Here is an 18,183-nt window from a genome sequence, read left to right as displayed (position 1 = left end):
GTATGGTCTCCCAGGTCCTCTGGCTCTGCTAAGTTTTGGCCAGTGGGATGGATATGGGAGAGAGGAGGAGACTGGGTCTCAGTATGTATTCCCCCCCCCCCCCCCGCCTCCCCCCCCCACGAAAGGTTGATATGGGTTGGTGTGTCCCCTGAGCAATTTTCAACTCTTATTATCCCCTCTGTCTCCAGCTCCAGTGACTTCTCTCTCCCCAGCTCCTTGCAGGCCTGGTGCAGGGGATGGGTTATTGACCCAACACTGTCCTTGAGAGTTTCCCTTCACCATTGCCCAGTTGTGAAATAATTACCTCAAATCATCTGTTTGATACAGGCTGTCACCTCAGTCTGGAAGGGACGTTTCCAGGGTAGCAGCATCCCACTGTCTATTAACCAACTGTTATCCCAACCCAGGGGATCTCCACAGGACCTTAGCAATGCCCTTGTCCTCCCAAGTGGTGTCATCTGTGGCTACTGCCAGAATAGAATGACTTGAGGTCATTGTGAAGGAGCCCTTGTGAAGTAGGGATTTTTGGGGGGGGGCTTTGAGGTCAGAACCTATGTCCTTCCCTTGAGGACACTTGGGAGAGGTCCGAAGTTCTGATTCTGCAAGTCTGGAGAGAGCTTGGAGGCTGGTCTGCTCTTAGATCCTAATGCCATGCTTCAGTGAGGACTCAGGAGTTTGAGATAAACACAGCATAGCAAACATAAGCCCAAAAGAAAACTGCTGTAAGGGCTAAGGGCTCAGGCTTTGGCGCCAGTTGGATTTCAAGCTCTGGCTCTGGCATTGGTCAGCGTTTCTGAGCCCCCATTTGGTCATCTGTAAAATGATGATATAGGCTCGCTTTGTGCAGAATAATGTTGAGACAGTGCTTGGTGCATAGTAAGTGTCTATAAATGTTAGCTCTGTTGTTTTCAGCATACAGTGGACCTTTGTGTGTAAAACCCCTCTTGATCATAAAGTAAAACTGTCTCTTAAGAATTGGTCCTAATAGAGGAATAAATGTATTTGTATTTGCTTATAAAAATCATACACGGTTGCCAAAGGATGGTATGAAAATAAAATAAAAATCTTTCCTAAGCTTACCAAACAGGGTAAGTTCTGTTACATCGTCACTTTATGGTAGCTTTATGCATATAACCTTATGTACATTAACTTCTTTACATACACCTACATTTTTTCCAAACGGAGACCATACTATATCATTCTGTGTCCTACATTTGTCTCTACATCGTGAACATAAAAGTACCTCCTGAATATTTTCTTATTAAACATTCTTTAAAATTGAATTAGTTTTTAAAGATCTCTTTTGAATTTTATACACAGGCAGTCATAATTTTACATAGATATATAAATGTGTCATATGTGCTCTCTTTGTTTTGTGGTTTTACCTCTTAATGGTGCCGTTTCAACCAGGTGGGTTTTGCATTATTTCATGTGTTCTGTTGACCTGTTAGGTATGGCTCTGATGTGACCAGGTTTCTTGCCTACAATACAGTCCCTTGGTGTGTGGTAGAGAGGCTACATTTTTATGATGAACCTTGCTTCTTTGGCTAAGATGGTCTATTTCTGAAGTCCAAGTATAAGTCAGTCACTAGAATTTTTCAATCTGGCCATCCACAGGTAATGAGGGGCAATTCCAAGATTGACAAACTATTGAATATAGTCCTTGGTGTACGGTGGCTTGGTCATTTTTGCATCTTTTTCTATATTTCATGAATATTTTGGTGGGAAATGGAAGGAAGGTAAACCAGGCCCAGCTGTCCAGGGCAGTAGCATCCAGAAGTTTCTTTTACTGTCTCTTCCTGAATTTGTCCCATTCCTGTGGAATCATATTGCATTTTTCCACATTGAAGGACAAAAGGAAATCTATGCTCAAGTTGGTCAAATCATGTCATAAATATTCTGTTCCTTCAGGATTCAAGGTCAGAGACAGTTTATCACAGATACTCCGGATTCTTTGTGGTCTCTCTTCTTGGCTCTTTTTTCCAGAAATTCTAAGACAACATCCCAAATATTTTTCCCTACCCCTAGGACCAGAAAGTGAGGGCCTGGAAGGAAGAGTCTCAGCCATCTCTATGTGATTTTTGGTTCTTTCTTCCTAATTACAAACTAAATATTAGGTTTGGCCAAGGTGTCCTCCAGTGTGCCTTCTAGTTTTAAAATGGTGAGATTTCTCACAGACTCAGCTATAACTATTCCTATAAATATTCTTCACTTAGGCTTACCTCTGTTTCCTCCCAAGACCTCATCTTATAGAACCAAATAGTCATTATGCTTCAATATATCTATGTTCTACTTTTCTTCTTGATTATTTTATAACATTAGGGATAGCTTTAATTTATGCCATGGTTTGGCAAGGAAGAATATGACTCCATCTCCTAGCTATGTACGATCATGAGTCTGGTTGAAGATGTCATCTGCAATCAAAAATGTTTGAAAATTACTTCAGAATGTGCCCCCCTCTTAGAGTTTTGCAATGACCAACCACTATTAAAGACTGAGAAATTCTGCAGTAAGAGAACCTGTTTAATTTTGCTGAACTCAGAGTTTCCAAACATATTTGATCTCTTGATATCCTTTTATTTCTGGTAGCATCCATTAATAATCCTTAGTTATTAGTGTCCACACCATGCACAGGGGAGGCACAGTTCTAGAAGGAAGGATATCAGACTTTTCTTGCCACTCACTGACATGTCATCTCAGATAAATACATAACCTTTCTACACCTCATGCTCCTCACCTGTGAAATGAGGGTGCACAGTAGCACCCCCTTCATGGTGGATGTAAATGTTGGTAGCAGTAGTATTTGACTGTGGTGATTGGTGACTAATAATATTACAATTCTGGGGTCCAGCTGTCTGAGTTCAAATTTTGTCCTTCTTTGTACTGGCTGTATGACCTTAGGAGCATTACTGGACTTGTATCTCAATTATTCACCTGTATGGTGGGGACACAAATTGCACCATTCTCACAGGGTTATTAGAAGAATTCATTCTGATTCATGTAAAACTTTAGAACTATGTTTGGTCCATGGTAGGTACCTAATAAATGTTAGCTCTTATTATTGTCATCACTAGAGGCCCGGTGCATGAATTCGTACACCAGTGGGGTCCCTAAGCCTGGCTTGCGCCCTCTCACAATCCCGGACTCCTGAAGGGATGTAGTGGTGCACAAAGTGGCAGGCAGCTGAGAAGGAGCCTGAGGTGCCACTGCAGTTCATCCTGGCCCCACTGCACCTGCCGCCACCTCTCGTTAGTGCTGCCATGGAGGCGGACAGCTGCAGCTGTGCTCGCCAGCTATGAGCCCGGCATCTGGTGCCCATCGGTCAGCTGAGTGGCACTCCCACTGTGGGAGTGCACTGACCACCAGGGGGCAGCTTCTGCATTGAGCGTCTGCCCCCTGGTGGTCAGTGCATATCATAGCAACCGGTTGAACGGTCAAATGATTGACCAGTTGCCTAGGGTTTTATATATATAGATAGATTGGTGCTATTGGTGCTACTTCTATAACTGTGCCATGTGAGAAAGATTATTTTAGTTACTTCTTTTATGGGTTTATTTGACTTATAACATTATATTAGTTTCAAATGTACAACGTTAATGATACAGTGTCTGTATATATTGTGAAATGTCATGAGAGTGAGTCTAGTTAACTTCCATCATCTCACATAGTTACCAATTTTTTTCTTGTGATGAGAACTTTTAAGATCTACTCTCTTAGCAACTTTCAAATATGTAATACAGTATTATTAATCACTAGAGGCCCATTGTAAGAATTCGTGCACCAGTGGGATCCCTCAACCTGGCCTATGGGATTGGGCCGATACTGGCTCTCTGACATCCCCTGAGGGCACAGACCAGGCCAAGGGAACTCACCGGTACATGATTGGGGCTGGGAAGGGACTGCATGAGGGCTCCAGGGCATGTCTGGCCCATTTTGCTCAGTCCTAATTGGCTGGACCTCAGCAGCAAGCTAACCTACCAGTTGGAGCATCCCCCCCCCCCGGTGGTCAGTGCACATCATAGCGAGCAGTTGAGCCGCCTTAGCATATCATTAGCATATTATACTTTGGTTGAACAGATGACTGGACAACTGGACACTTAGCATATTAGGCTTTTATTATATAGGATAGTCACCTAGCTATACATTACAGTGGATTATTTTTGTTTCTACAAGTAACTCCTCTTACATCAAAACACAACTGAAAGTTAAACCCAGCATGTTATTAAAATAGCATCACACCCTCCTGCGAATATCTGATTGTGTCTTGTCAATTTTCATCTCTTCATCTAGAGCCTGGGATCCTCGTCCTCCATCATTTAACTTTTTAACATTTTGTCTTTGTGAACAGGGGCGGAGAGGCCTGGGCTCTGTTTTTGTCTGGGCGTCAGGCAATGGCGGAAGGAGCAAAGACCACTGCTCCTGTGACGGCTACACCAACAGCATCTACACCATCTCCATCAGCAGCACAGCCGAGAGTGGAAAGAAGCCGTGGTACCTGGAAGAGTGTTCCTCCACACTGGCCACAACCTACAGCAGCGGAGAGTCCTACGATAAGAAAATAGTATGTGCCATTTGCATGCCTGCCATGATGTATTTATTTATCCTTCACTTTGACATCCAGACAGAAAATCACAAATCCTTTTTTTAATACTCACCTGAGGACATGCTCAGAGAGAGGAAGGGAGAGAGAGAGAGAGAGAGAGAGAGAGAGAGAGAGAGAGAGAGAGAAGAGGGAAACATCAATCAGTTGCCTTCCATTTGCTCCCTGACTAGGGATCAAACCTGCAACCCAGATATGTGCCCTGACCAGGAATCTCACCAGCAACCTTTTGGTGCTCTGGGCAACACTCAACCAACTGAGCCACTCCATCCAGGTGGGAAATCACAAATGTATATGCACATGTAATATATGGAAATAGAAAGTCTGATTAGCTGATTACTCAACACAAGTATTTGTAAATGTTACCATTTCGTGGAAAAACCCTGCATTTAATGTGGCCTTAGACACGATTACGCTTCAGTTATATGGAGGACAAATGAATGGTTCCCCTTTACCCAGTGAGTCAGTGGTAAGAAGGGACTGGAATCTAAATCTGACTCTGAGCCCGGTGCCTGTATCCCTGTAGTCCCCACGCTGCCTTTCAGCCTTAGCGTCAGGGCTTTGGTTTCCAAAGACAGCTAATTCAGAGTGAAAAACAAAAGTATAGGAGGAAACCCAGAATTTCAGTTGGACTCTATTTAACATGAACAAAACCTATACAAAAGATACTTTTCTAATATTTCCTCACCAAGTTGGCCTGAGTGAAAATACAGTCCTGTGTGATCTCCTGCTTGCTAACATGCCTACTCTCTATGCAGAAAGCAAAAGGATTGGTGAGAGTTCAGGTTGCAGGACCAGCCTGCATGGGTTTCATTGGGTGTTGAACTATTTACTAGCTGGGTAACTTTAGACACGGTACTGAATTTTTCTCTTTTAGTGCCCTTGCTTGTAAAGTGGGGACATTTAATAGTTCATAGTTTGTGGAGTTATTACAGAGATTATGAGGAAGTAAATAAAAAGAACTTTGTGTACTAGCTGACCCATTTGTGCTCCAGAAAGACCTGGCTCTGGGGGTACCCTGCACATGCTGCTGATTCTAAATGTCAAACACCTTTGTACTTTGCTCTTTTCCTGATCATGGTTTTGTGACCTGTCTAGGGATTTGTCTTACTAAAGTGGAGTTCAGCTGCTATGCCTGCCACCTTTTAGCATTTAGCCAAGACCTTGCTCTCGGGTCTTATCGATGCTACATCTGACTTTTCCACTGCAGTGATAGGACCCTACCTCATCCATGGTGTTCTGTATTCATACCCATCTGGATTGATTCCTCGCTATTATATGGTTTTATGCTTGATTTTTCAGTTACTTCTTAAGACCTTCTTTAGTGGCATTTTGCAGATTGATTTAAATAAAAACTGCCTACCATGTACAGATCCCATCTGTCCCCATCTTGCCCTAACTTCTCTACCATAGCTGGGCTAAAAGATATACACGTGGGTCTGCCTTTAAGCACCTCCATCAATCATCAGTAAACATAACTCTGCAATACACAGTGAAATATGAAAAGAGAAAATACAGAGATGAGTATGTTTTGAAGTTTCACAGCTTTCTTAATGGGATCGTGATCCTCTGTGATGTGTGTGTTACCTTCATCATGGAAATATTATAACAGAGGAATGTTCCTTCAGCTTTCAAATATGAAGACATTGTTTCTCAGAACTAATGGTCAGTGTCCACTAGTAATAAGTGACATTGGTCAGTCCTGCATCATGAAAATCTTGACAAAACTCTTTGGACTAAGGATCCCCTTCTTATACCTCTCAAGTATGAAGGCAATTTGAGACAGACTCACCTTTGCTTTAAAGTAACTAGGCCCATCTAGTCCGATTTATCCCTGATTGCTGGGGTTGGAGGAGGGGTACTGTTAAATTCCATAATTGTCTTCCTTCAGGGAAACTTATAATCCAAAGAGTAAAATATCAAAAGGAAGGAAGGGTTGTCTGAGCCTCATATGGGCGAAACAATGTGGACAGAGGGGCCTCAAAATTGCTACTGTTAGATTTAGTCCTTAGACTTGACCTTCCTGGTCCCTTCATCACTATTTGCTGTGATTGTGCAGTAGCTTTTACGACCCCCAAGACAGGGTGGTCATGTGGGATTCTCTCATGGATGGACAAATTGGTCCATTCGTTGGTCCGGGATAAGGCTTGAAAGGGAGCGCGGGCACTGACATAGCCTTGCTTCGGGTGCTGTACTTTACTTTCCCCTAGTTGCTGTTTTTGATGTCAAAACCTTTTCTGACTCACTATATATTTAACATTTACTCATTTCTAATTCGTATTTAATCTCTCCCATTTTCATTACAGCAGCTTACTAGCAATTTTCTTTATCTGGTTCTCAGATTCTCTTATTTTGCTTGAATCTCCGGATTTCTCTCAGTCGGAGAGGAAACGTGGGAGCTGTTTCAAACTATAGTCGCTAGCTTCAGACTGTGCAGGGGCTAAGCAGCCTGCACAGTGTCTTGGTTCCATCTATAAAATGGAGGTGAAACCAGCATCAACCTCACAGATTCTCATGAAGAGAATAAGTATGAGGTGTAAGGTATTTACACAGCACCTGACACAGTCAGTGGCTGGTACCATGATTCCCCGAGTCAGTGTAGCTTTCTGCATCCTGCAGAAATGAAGCTAGGCTGGTCATTTTCCCAGCTGTTGTTAACAGAGATGCTTGTTGCACCCCTGCCCCCCGCCCCGTTCTGCCGATCTATAAAATACTGAATCTGTTCCACCCACCCCATAAAGCAGTGGTTCTCAACGTTGGCTGCACATTAGAATCACCTGGGAATCTTTTTTAAATCCTGATTTCTGGGCCTCATCCTCCGAAAATTCTGTTTCTTTGTTACTAATGTTGTGGCCCCACCCCATAACAAAGAAACAGAATTTCTGGAGGATGGGGCCCAGAAATCAGGATTTAGAAAAGATTCCCAGGTGGTTCTAATGTGCAGCCAAGGTTGAGAACCACTGCCATAAAGAAAGGCACTTTGATGGCGAACATGTTAACAGTGTGAACATGAATAGAGTTGGCAGCCACATCAGCCTTTTATGGTCCAGCTGACCCCTTTTCCTTCTAGATGTCAGGATGACAGATAGTCCTGTGTTGCTCCTGGGACCTTGTCTTCATCAGGCTTTGAACCAGACTCGGGTGGCCCCTCGGAGATGCCCGCATCCTGTCAGTGGCATCTGTGATGGAGTGTTACAGGGATGGCAATGTCTCCCTTTCTGCTCGGGGCTCTCTTCCCGGGGTCATTCGTTTTCTTTTGTCACTTGCAGCCTCTCCAGAAGTGCACACTCATCATTCCTCAGTCACAGAGCACCTTTGTGATCTGAACCAAGGCAGCTGCTGGGGACCCAGGAGAGAGGAAACATCTCCTCTCTGCTTCTCGGAAAGCGCTTCTGTTAAATAAAGTGACCTTGTCCTCAACAAATGCCTTCCCGCGGCATGCAAGCAGGAAATCCTCGCCTGGGTTTCAAAACATAGCGAGGTCTCCATCCATCTCTTGGTTTCCTGCCACTACTGTTAGGATGACTGTGGACCTTGGTATTCCATTCATGCTTTAATAGATCCGATCAGGGGGGGCCTGATATCATATTATTATAGCAGATGAAGCACCAAAATATCAAGATCACTACAATAAGAAGCTCCTCTATAAGATAAACAGAAACCAATGGACATGACTGGTTATTATAAAGCCATGGTATGAAGTAATATTTTAATTAACCATAGTTTATTCATCTTAGTCTGTGTTGAATATGTAATATGTTTATAGTGCTTCAAAATGTCCTAAATATAACACTGTGGTCCTCTAATGTGTGCCCCTGCACTATGTACATCGAATGCATGTCTCCAGAACACTTTGCAGAAAGATCAGGTGTTTTCCCTGCCTTACAGATGAGAGACCTAAAGCTCGAAAGGTTAAGAGAAACAAAGCTAGTAGGTGGTAGAGCCCAGATTCCAACCAAAATCAGATAGACGCCCCAAAATCCACCTTGCAACCAATATGCTATCAGGCCATTTTTCAGGGACACCCAGTATGGGGCTATATGACAATTGGCACCTTTTTTATTTTTTAAAACATGGCCCACTTATTTTGACTTTCATTAGACCTTTTCATAACCCCCCTCAGACAATTGGTCCTCTTGCAGAAACCTAAAACTCTTTGCCAATCTGAGTTGCTAGTGCCTGTAGCACAGTGTGGGCACCAAATTCCCCAAGCATATGCTGTTTTGTGTGGCATTCAACTCAGGGCTCTGTCCTGGAAGAAGTGAAGTCTGTTAGGCCAGAAACCACTTCTTTATTATGTCTGTTCTCAATTTTCACCTCAGAGAGGATATTCTTCTTCACCTCCCCTGAAACAGCGGCTCTTCCCTCCACTGTACTCTACTCTTAGCCCGTTCAATTTTCTTTCTAGTTTCCACAGAGCTACTTAACATGAGACTGTACATTTTCTTATTGACTGTTTTTCACACTAGAATGGAAAGTACTTGAGATTGAAGACTTTGTTTTGATCTTCCCAGAGCCTGAGCTTAATAACTAATTAGGCATAAATGACTAATCAGACACCGGGAAGGATGGAAGCTTTAGGAGTGTTTACAGGAAGACAGAGGGGTGTTGTGTTTCTCTAAGAAAAACTGCTCCTGCTGATAGGTTGGTGAGAGGCAAAGGGTATGTGACAATATATTTAGCGTAGAAAATTGCCTGGAGTCCATTTTCCATCTTATGACTTGATATAGCTATAACATATTACCTTTCTTAGTGTCAAAGACCATTAAAGATCCAGTCTGTAACTACATCCCATCCCAGCATTTCTGCCAAGTTCTGTTTGGGAGCTAAAGCTCCCCTCTCTTCCCAATCACCCCCGTCATTAAATTATCTCTTGCCTTTGGGACTAGTTGAGTCTTTGCCTTTTTTCCCCCCTGTAGTAATTTGGCTCGGTGATTAGAATTCGGGGGCCATGGTATCCCTCCTGGGATGGGTTCTGTGAGCCAAGGTTGAGAGAATATATGCTCTATTCAACCCTCTCCTGATGTCATTTTATTCATTTGTGTTCAAAACAAACTTGCTGCCTGGGGTGTATTGGGGTTGGCCTGAACCACCAAGTCCACGTGGAGGAATTATCTTACTGCTTTTAGTGCTCCTCAGCAGCCACACATTTCCTTTTGCAGAAACATCGTGAACTCCCCCAATGCTCAACTCATTATTCAGTACAGGTACTTTCTCTATCCTCTCTCTATTTCTCCTTTTGATTCCAGAACTGTCATTACTTTTCATGAGTGAAAGACTAGCAAACCCAGATGTGTTTAGTTTGTGTGGAAGTTTGGTACATATTCTCTTGAGAATGGGAGTGGGGAGGGGGAGGGAAAGTTTGTTCCTGATAAGTTCTCATTTTGATTGTGGCCCAAAGGAGACTCGGTGTGCCCGCTGGCTGACTTGGGCCGGTCCCAGGTCCCACCGTCCTTGCTGGTGGTGGTCTGACTGTCACCCTTACTCTCCCACATGACCACACTCTGTGACTCAGCTTTTTCTTTTCTGCCGTTGCAGGATTTACTACTTCACCACCTACCCGCTCTTCAGTAGCCGTTAGTGCTTGGGCAACCTTCCCCCAACCTCCACCTACTAAGTTAATAGTATATCTTCCTTGGAGCGTTCTCGTGGGACTAAATGTGGTTTTTTTATGCACATGAAAGCATGCGCGCGCGCGCGCGCACACACACACACACACACACACACACACACCTCTATTACCCGTTGCCTCACGCATTGCAGGTTGCCCGTGGTGGTAGCCATAGTAGCTGTGGGGGGAATTGCTCTCCTTTACTTCGCCCCTGGATTGCATATAGACATATACACACATACTTTTTATAGGTTGCTTATAAGTTTATGTGAGTTCTGTTTGGAGAGTCGATAAAGACGTGACCTTGAAGTCTTTCCTAAGAAGTGGGAGAGTTTAAAGTACAGAACAAAATGAGCACAGATGAGCTTGACTTTAGCAATTCAACTTAGCCGATACTGTGCTTCTGCTCCATACCAAACGTTACGAGCTCCGAGCAAACATGATGTAAGATGGCATCTTTCTGTAGTGATTGCAACCTCACATTTGTAAGCAAAACCTTACTTTTGCAGTTCGCATTTATAGATTCTCGTAGCAACACGTGAGTGGAATTTCATGTGGACTTGTCAGCAATGATTGAATTTCACACCAGTCCTTGTGACTTTGGTGAACACATAAAGCATTAATTGGTCCTCGGTTCCTTTTTATTTTGCTGTGCTTTCATAAATCAGTTTCTTCTGTTTTATCCATGGACACATTTAAGGTTTTTCATTTCTCTCCTTATCGCTCAGAGCTGTGTCTGAAACAGCTTTCTGGGCACATTTCTAATCCAAATGAAAATCAACACCAGAGACAAATTCATTTCATGTTTGAAAACTATCTGTTCAGTTGCACTTTTACCAGATAAGAGACAATATGGCACCTTCAAAATAAAACAGATCACAAGATAACCCAGAGATAAAAAACTCTTAACTGGAGGGTTGCTATAAAGGCTTGTCGCTTACGGCCAAAGTCAGTCTGGACTGAGATTCCCCGGAGAATGACATCAACAGGCTAAAATAAAAGATTCAATCAGCCCCAGTAATGAAATATGAAAGATTAGGAAATAATGGTTTAGGATGAGAAAAAGTGATGGTTCTTCTCCAAGGAAGCCGGGCTGGGCCTGAACAAAACCCACCCCTTCTCACCATAGGAGGATGGCGTCCCTAACTTTGTAGAGTCCAAAAAAACCATCTGCTCCTCATCCTGGGACAGGCTGAAAATCTAATTTGCCGATCAGGACAGCTTTGATCTGGCTTGGGGCCTGGTGTCATCTCCTGTTTTCTTCACTCTGATGGGCAGAAATGATATTTTCTTGAGCAATCAGGGAGGTTCTGAGGAGGAAAATTCTGTTTCTGATTTGGGTAGCGAATTGAGGGAATTTGGAGCGTGCAAGATGCGCCACCGGGCTTGCAACCAGGTTCCGAGACATTCTTTAAAATGGAATCTAAACGTGAAGTGCTTTATTGTTCCGTTTTCACATACAGCATCTCTGGACTCCCTGCCCCGGGATGTGGGCCGAGTGCAACTTTTCCTTTAAATTACCGTGTCAGATCTTGTATGCATGCGTTATGATTAATGGGGTTACCCCGTGTGGTTCCAGTTTTCAGAACATCATTTTTCTTCAAGATTGCATGCTCCTTGGTGGTCTTTGCCTTTTCTTTCTAAAGATAGACACAAAAATTTCTCCGGTACTGTGGCTACTCTTAATGACGAAAACCCTGCCTTAGATCTTTCTGGTAATTTACACCTAAATATCTTTACCACTGACAGTAACTTCCTCTTGAGATGACCCAGCTGGAATTTCCACTTAAGGCAGGATGAGAAGGGAGTGAGGATGTTTTTGTTTCTTTTCTCTCCATTCCTTCCTCCTCTCCATCACCTTCCTGTTCCACTCCCTTCCCACCCCTGCTCATTACTCAAGTTTCATCTCGTTGAAGTGGTTGGCGGGGAGGGGCGGGGGCGGGGAAGAGGGGGGAGAGATAAAAGCACAGTGGTGACTGGAATTCTGCAGTCCTACTTATATCAATAGCATTTATCACTAAATTGGTGTTTATATGTAAAAGCACTGAGTAGCTTTCTGTTTAAGTGTATTATTATATGTATAATATAATATATAGGTGTCTATACCTGGTGTCTATATATAGAGAGGGCAAATTCCTATTGCAAACCCGACATCCTAAAACTTTTATTGTTCATGTTTGGGATTGGCAGGAGGTGGTTATTTATTAGACTCAAAAATGCAACACACACTTGGAGTGTTTATTCTGGATTTGATTCTGTGCATTGAAAGTGTCTGGTGCAGCTGAAGAATAAGGAAAGGGAGCCAAGTGGGAAAACATCATGAAAAATCTTGAATCCAGGCACAAGTCATTGAAAAAAAAATAAAACTTGGCAAAGGAACGTGACCATGAGGGTGAGGTAAAATGGGAAGAATGCAGCAAGGCCATCTCTCAACAAGAGCATATCTGAAAACAGGGAAACCGGCTGCTCCTGGGCTGTTTATGCATTGATTTAGGGATCAGGCCTTTGGAAAATAGGGCTGCACATTTACCCATAATTTCAAATGGAGTAGAAATACCTTTTCAATGATCCAGCAATCCCACTTTGGGTACATATCTAAAATAATTGAAAACAGAATCTCTAAGAGATATTTGCACACCCGTGTTCATTGCAGCATTATTCACAATACCAAGAGGGAAGTAACCCATGTGTCCATTGCCAGATGAATTAATAAAGACAATGTGGCATATACATACAATGGAATACTATGCAGCCTAAAAAGTGGGAAATCCTACAACATGGATGAACCTTGAGGACAGAATTTTAAGTGAAATAAGCCAATCACAAAAAAGACAAATGCTGTATAATTCTACCTATAAGAGGTACCTAAAGTAGTCAAACTTAAAGAAGCAGAAAGTGGAATGGTTGTTGCCAGGGTCGGGGGGAGAGGAAAAAGTGGAGTTACTCAGTGGGTAGAGTTTCAGTCATGCAAGATGAAAAGTTCTAGAGATCTGTTGTACGGCAATGTGCATATCCTATATAATAAAAAGCTAATATGCAAATTGACTGAACAGTGGAACGACCAGTTGCTATGACACACACTGACCACCAGGGGGCAGACGCTCAACACAGGAGCTGCCCCCTGGTGGTCAGTGCACTCCCACAGCGGGGGCGCTGCTCAGCCAGGCTCACGGCTGGTGAGCGCAGTGGCAGTGGCAGGAACCCTCCCACCTCTGCTGCAGGCAGGCGGTAAGGAGCGAGGGGTCCCGGACTGCAAGAGCCCCAGACTGCGAGAGGGATGTCTGACTGCTGGCTTAGGCCCAATCCCATGGTTGGGTGTAGTCCCATGCACCGAGAGGTTGCTGGTTCAATCCCTGGTCAGGACACATGCCTGAATTTTGGGCTTGAGCCCCCAGTATTGGGTGTGCAGGAGGCAGTGATCAATGTTTCGCTCTCACATTGATATTTTTCTCCCTCTATCTAAAAATCGATTAGAAAAAAATAATTTTAAATAAATACAGGAAGTTTTTTAATGTAGGAGTGTTTAGGGCTTTGTTTATCCAGACATCTTGCAGGCATCCAATGTGGAGGTTGAGAAGATGGCTAGAAACAGCCTTCCCTGGCTGCCAAATGCACAGTTGGGGCTCTGGCACACCATTCAATCATTTAGGAAAAGAGTTCAAAGCTTGTCCCATCACCAGGTCTGTGTGGTTCTGTATGTTTTTGTTTACCCTCCCACTTCTTGTGTATCAGTACCTACCTGGTATGGAGAATCTGGTAACAGTGGAGGTACCAAAGGAGCAAAGGAAAGACAATGAGTACTGATGGCCTCTTGTGAAGCTCAGTCAGGATGTCAATCTAGATCCAACACAAGTAATTAGGGTCTACTCTGACCTCATGTGGCACTGAGGAAGGTTTTGGGGGAGGATTTATTTTTAGGGAGTTACAAAGCTGTTTCTTCCTGGGAAGACCAAATTTATTTCCAAATCACCTAATCTCCACACTCTTCTTAAAGGATGCTCCTTAGAACAACAGGACTTTGCTTCTATCTCCCTGTGCCTTTCTGATGACCTTTCACCTCAGTCTCTTACCTGTAAAATATGGAGACTATATTTGTCATGATGCTAAAGAAAGCTTTACTGATGTGGGACCACCAGCTGAACTCTGACAACCCCTCATCTCATGGACAATCTACCCGCTCCCTAGTATAGAATCTCCAATAACTGTTATGAGACCACCAGCTCATCTCACATGCCCTGTGAATTCCCAGCAGGGGTGATATCAGCCCCAAGGGGCCAAAAATGGATGCTTGTCAGGAGGAATGGGTTTACAAAATTTTAGATATTACAGTGGTTTACAAAATCTTACCCCATAGTGTTTAATCTCTTGTTAACGACAATCTGAATTTAATTTTTCTTAGTGAAATGGTCATGAAACAAAGGTTGACAAGCACCATCCTTGCTTGGTGGGTCTGTTACTGAGCCACATACACACTAAGAGGAAAACATGATCTAGGTCTCACATTGTGATTGATGAAAATGAAGAAATAGCTGATGTCCTTCTATAATATACTAGAGGCCCAATGCACGAAAATTCGTGCAAGAGTAGGTCTTCCTTTCCCCAGCTGCCGGCACCGGCTTCCCTCAGGCACCGGGCTTCCCTCCTCTGGCTGCCGCTGCCAGGCACCCGGGACCCGGGCTTCCCTCCTCTGGCTGCCGGTAGGCACCCGGGACCCAGGCTGCTTCCCTTCTCTGGCCACCCGCAGACACCCAGGACCTGGGCTGGCTTCCCTCCGGCCCCGGCTTTGTCAGGAAGGGTGTCTGGTCTAATTAGCATATTACCCTTTTATTATTATAGATAAGATGTACTTAGTGCTGTAATTTTATATCAAGCGCATGGGTTGAACCTGGCTTTTAGTATTTGTGTTAGATCTTTGAGAAATCCTTGGTTCTTCCATATAACATTTCCATGAATTCTAAAAAGTCCTTAAACAAATGTTCCTTCTATGGCAGAGCATACCTTTTGCTTAAAACCTGAGGCTCCCCCTACCTAACAGTTCTGGAAGGGCAGGGGCCAGGCTGAGTGCTTTACTCCTTATGCTACCAATGCCTAACTCACTGTTTGGTTGCTGTGCAACATGACTGTATTATTAAAAATAGTGGGGTAGCCCTGGCTAGTGTTGTTCAGTGGTTAGAGTGTGAGCCTGCACACTAAAGGGTTGCAGGTTTGATTCCTGGTCAAGGGCACATGCCTGGGTTGAGGGTTCACTCCCAGTTCCTCGGTCGGAGTGTGTGCAGGAGGCAACCAGTCAATGTGTCTCCTCTCTCACATCAATGTTTCTCTCTCTCCTCTCCCCTTCTTCCCTTCTTTCTTTCCCTGTGTCCCCCTCTCCCTTCCTCTTCCTTCCTTCTACTCTCTCTGAAAAGCAATGGAAAAAATATCCTCAGGTGAGGATTTTTAAAAAGTAAAAATATTGAGTAATGAAAGAACTGTAGCTTTAACTAGAGCTGGAACAAGGGTGAGGCAAGTGAGGTATCTAGGGCTCTAGGGAATAAAATTTAAGGAGAACTTGCCCAACCCTTATGTTTCAGGCCAAACGCTCCCCTAGTCCAGTTTCCAAACCCTTCCCTTTCCAAAGTTGATTTAGGCGATTCTCTGGAAGTGATATGGCCACGGGAGCACAGGAACAGGGAATTTAAAACAACTATTTCAACACCCCTCCATTCCACTTGTATAAGAATATTTCTTTCTACTTGCACGTGATTCACATTGGCCCCAGAACCCTAAAAATGTGCACTTCTGTCTTCTAGATCACTACGGACCTGAGGCAGCGGTGCACGGACAACCACACGGGGACATCTGCCTCGGCCCCCATGGCTGCGGGCATCATTGCACTGGCCCTGGAAGCCAAGTAAGCCTTTATCTCCATTTGTTTCCACTGGCGACAACCCCTCATCTCACGGACAATCTACCCGCTCCCTAGTATAAAATCCCTAGCACAACCCAGAAGATAATCTTCCCAATCAAACCTGAAAACTTCCAAGATTAGGGCTTTAAAAAAATTTTTTTTCTCCTATATTAAGGAAAAAGGCACTTTTTTTATTTTTGAGTTTTTATATTCCCTAAAAAATCAAACTGTGTCATTTCTGTATCAGGGAGTCATGTGCAAGCGTGCCCGTTGGCTCCAACACTCTTGCCTTGTCGAGGTTTTCATTCTAGTCTGGGAATGTTCCTGTGAGGCTCAGAGTGGGCAGGTCTGCCCACTTCTGGGCCCCTTCCTGCAGAACAGCAAGGCAGCTCAGAGTCCATGACAACAGTACCATCACAGACTCATTCTCAGGGACAGAATATTTTAAGGTTACGGGACAGGAGCCCAGGAACAAGGACAAGCCACTTACCTTAAACCCTGTTTAATGTAGTCAAATTCTGTGACTAAAGAGCCCTTGGGAAGGTCCCCTGAGGTTATTTGCAATGCGGCCCATCTCTTCTTTCTCTAAGCACCAGTACATCAATTTGTCTGAACTCTGAAAACCCAGTACAAATCCATACTCTCTTACTCTCCATTTTAAAATCCAAATGCCCAGAAAACTGAAGGGTGTTTTTTTTTTTTTTTTGCAAAATTAACACCAAAACTCATTTAATTACAAAGTTTGCCCTGATTTGATTTGAGACTATTGGCAGTCCTTATTTATTGTGAAAATGCCTATATTTCACTACAGAAATATTAATGTATTTGATTATGAGGTGCTGGCTTAGACCCCATTGGAAGTTTGTATAATATATGCAAGAGATAAGCTATCTGGAAAAAAAGGGTTTGAATTTTAAATACATTTGGTGCAAGGACTTTAGAAAAAGGGTTGTGGGCCTGTACTCAGAGGCCCTCCTGACAAGAGAATCATAACAACAAGGAATTGAAGTAATGATATGAGTGGTTTTCCCAAATTGGCCTTGCATGCCTGTCCTAAGGAGAATGGAAGGATTCTTTCATCTAGTGTACCCTGATGTAGAACAATAGCAGGTGACAGGAAAAGAATACAAGAATCATAACATACTTGGGTATTATAGCAGAAAGGCACTTTTTATTCTTAACACAGAGGTGGCCTCGCAACATTTCCTGCTGCCCCTTTGTAAGGCAAGGGCCTGTGGCAAGGAAGTTGGGCCTTTAATGTAATGCGGATGCAGTAAACGGCTAAGTCAGGTAACTCCTTGGATTGAGACAGGTATATCAACACAGGCTGTGGCTATGGTGATCTTATCTTAGTCCATTTGAGCTGCTATAACCAAATACCATAAACTGAGTAGCTTATAAACCACATTTATTTCTCAGTTCTGGAGGCTGGGAAGTTCAACATCAAGATGCCAGAGGGTGTCTGGTGAGAACCCACTTTCTAGATGAGCTCTCTGGGTTCTCGCTTGTCAAGGCTCTAATCCCATTCATGAGAGCCCCACCCTTATGGCCTGATTACCTCTCAAGGCCACACCCCCTAGGATCATCACATTGGATGTTAATTTTCAACATATGAATTGGGGGGGAGGGGAGAGCCACAGATATTGAGACCATAGCAGGTGTGGTATCATTTGACTCCCATGAATGTTTGTATTTCTTTCTTTTTGATGAGGTTAAATATTAAATCATTTCAATATACCATATCTTTTAAAGTGTTAAAAGTTTGGTTTTAGCAAGGAACTGGCACTAATCCTATGAAATTCTCATTTTACAACTTTTCCCTGGACTGTTCTCACAGCAGACGTCTCGATGAAGTATCTGTGTTTTTAATTTGGTGGCTGTAAACTGGAGTTTTGAAAAATACATCATCTTCATTCTGGAATTCTAGATTGTTTCTCTGGAATATTTTTCTGTCCACAAAATATTGAAGGGGGAAAAAAAAATCAGGAATTCTCCCTGCATTTCCCTTTCCCCCAAAAAAAGAATATAATCTCAAACTTGGCAACCCAGTACCATAACTGTGGCTGAATGGTACTCAGTTCCTTG

The 18,183-nt window shown here is 43.4% G+C and overlaps 1 protein-coding gene across 5 annotated transcripts in view; it reads left to right on the top strand.

The window, feature by feature from the left end:
• PCSK5 (proprotein convertase subtilisin/kexin type 5) overlaps positions 1-18,183 on the top strand; it is a 413,582-nt gene that overhangs the window by 169,428 nt on the left and 225,971 nt on the right. For all 5 annotated transcript variants that reach the window (XM_070431475.1, XM_070431474.1, XM_070431476.1 and 2 more), the window contains exons 8-9: positions 4,349-4,561; positions 16,001-16,101. In XM_070431475.1, coding sequence (XP_070287576.1) covers positions 4,349-4,561; positions 16,001-16,101 — 314 coding nt within the window. The remainder of the gene's footprint in view (positions 1-4,348; positions 4,562-16,000; positions 16,102-18,183) is intronic.

Source organism: Myotis yumanensis, unplaced genomic scaffold, assembly GCF_028538775.1.
Source record: "Myotis yumanensis isolate MYYU_CA2020_CCGP unplaced genomic scaffold, mMyoYum1.0.hap1 SCAF_12, whole genome shotgun sequence".
Classification (NCBI taxonomy): Eukaryota; Metazoa; Chordata; class Mammalia; order Chiroptera; family Vespertilionidae; genus Myotis; species Myotis yumanensis.
The sequence above is the reverse complement of the archived record's forward strand: the minus strand, read 5'-3'. Positions and strand labels throughout refer to the sequence as shown.